Genomic DNA, 1,011 nt, shown 5'->3' on the forward strand with positions numbered 1-1,011 from the left:
CTCACACTGGAGCACACACTCCTAACAGTCACTCACACTGGAGCACACACTCCTAACAGTCACTCACATGGGCAGGCACACCTAACTGACAATCAGTCTGCATCCTAGATTCCTTTCTCACAGTCACACTGCAACAACCGGGCTTTGGCTAGGCAATTCAAAAGTTAGAAAGTAATGCTGTTTAAGACAAAACATGAGAGACGACATCTAAATTCTGAGACACTTGTTGAATTAAAAGGTACTTACTGAAATGTGAATGGTTTAGCAAAGAATATGAATGAAAGGACTATGGTCATTGCTTTTCTTCCTGTTGTCACTGTGGGGGAAAAAGATTTAAATGTACCGTACTATCTTGGCAATATTTGTAAATTATTTATTCCACAAATATTTATAGCTCTGGATATGGCAGAACCTCTAAGGTGCCGGAGTCAATGCAACTGATCAACCAACAGCCAACCAAGTTCTGTTGCTAATGGTTTCATAGAGAACTGGCACTGATCCAATTAACGTCTACGTACACCCGTGTAAGTATTCATCAGCTCCCCAGGGTGCAGGAGCCACAACCAGAGGCTTTCCCATAAACACGTGATTAGGTAGAGCAAGGGCTACCCTTTAACAAAGTGAGAGGTTCACTAACGTCAGGTTTCTGTGGTTTTCAGACAGGTCTTGCCATGTCTTCCTCATCCTGCTCCAGCCTCCAATGCACAGTCACACACCTCATGATGGTTCACAGGATTTAGTGGGGGTGACCTCTGGGAAAGGGACAGCAATTCTGACAGTGCTGCTCTCTGCACATTTGTCTTCACACTTTGACCTCAGTGTAACTCAGCCCAGGCAGAGGGGCAGCCACACGTCTCCACTCAGGTCTCTACCCTCACGCAGCTTCTCTCATTCCACCCCTATTCTCCTGCACTTTACGTTCAGCACAAGCCGGGGCTGATCTGCAATGACTGCCTGTGGGAGACCTACTCAGCTGGGCCTATGTTCCTGCCTTTGGGAGACCTACTCAGC

The 1,011-nt window shown here is 46.7% G+C and overlaps 1 protein-coding gene across 3 annotated transcripts in view; it reads right to left on the reverse strand.

Annotated features, from left to right (window-relative positions):
• Slc35b3 (solute carrier family 35 member B3) overlaps positions 1–1,011 on the reverse strand; it is a 24,564-nt gene that overhangs the window by 2,961 nt on the left and 20,592 nt on the right. For all 3 annotated transcript variants that reach the window (XM_026783155.1, XM_005355065.2, XM_026783154.1), the window contains exon 9: positions 247–316. In XM_026783155.1, coding sequence (XP_026638956.1) covers positions 247–316 — 70 coding nt within the window. The remainder of the gene's footprint in view (positions 1–246; positions 317–1,011) is intronic.

Source organism: Microtus ochrogaster, chromosome 16 (assembly GCF_000317375.1).
Source record: "Microtus ochrogaster isolate Prairie Vole_2 chromosome 16, MicOch1.0, whole genome shotgun sequence".
NCBI lineage: Eukaryota > Metazoa > Chordata > Mammalia > Rodentia > Cricetidae > Microtus > Microtus ochrogaster.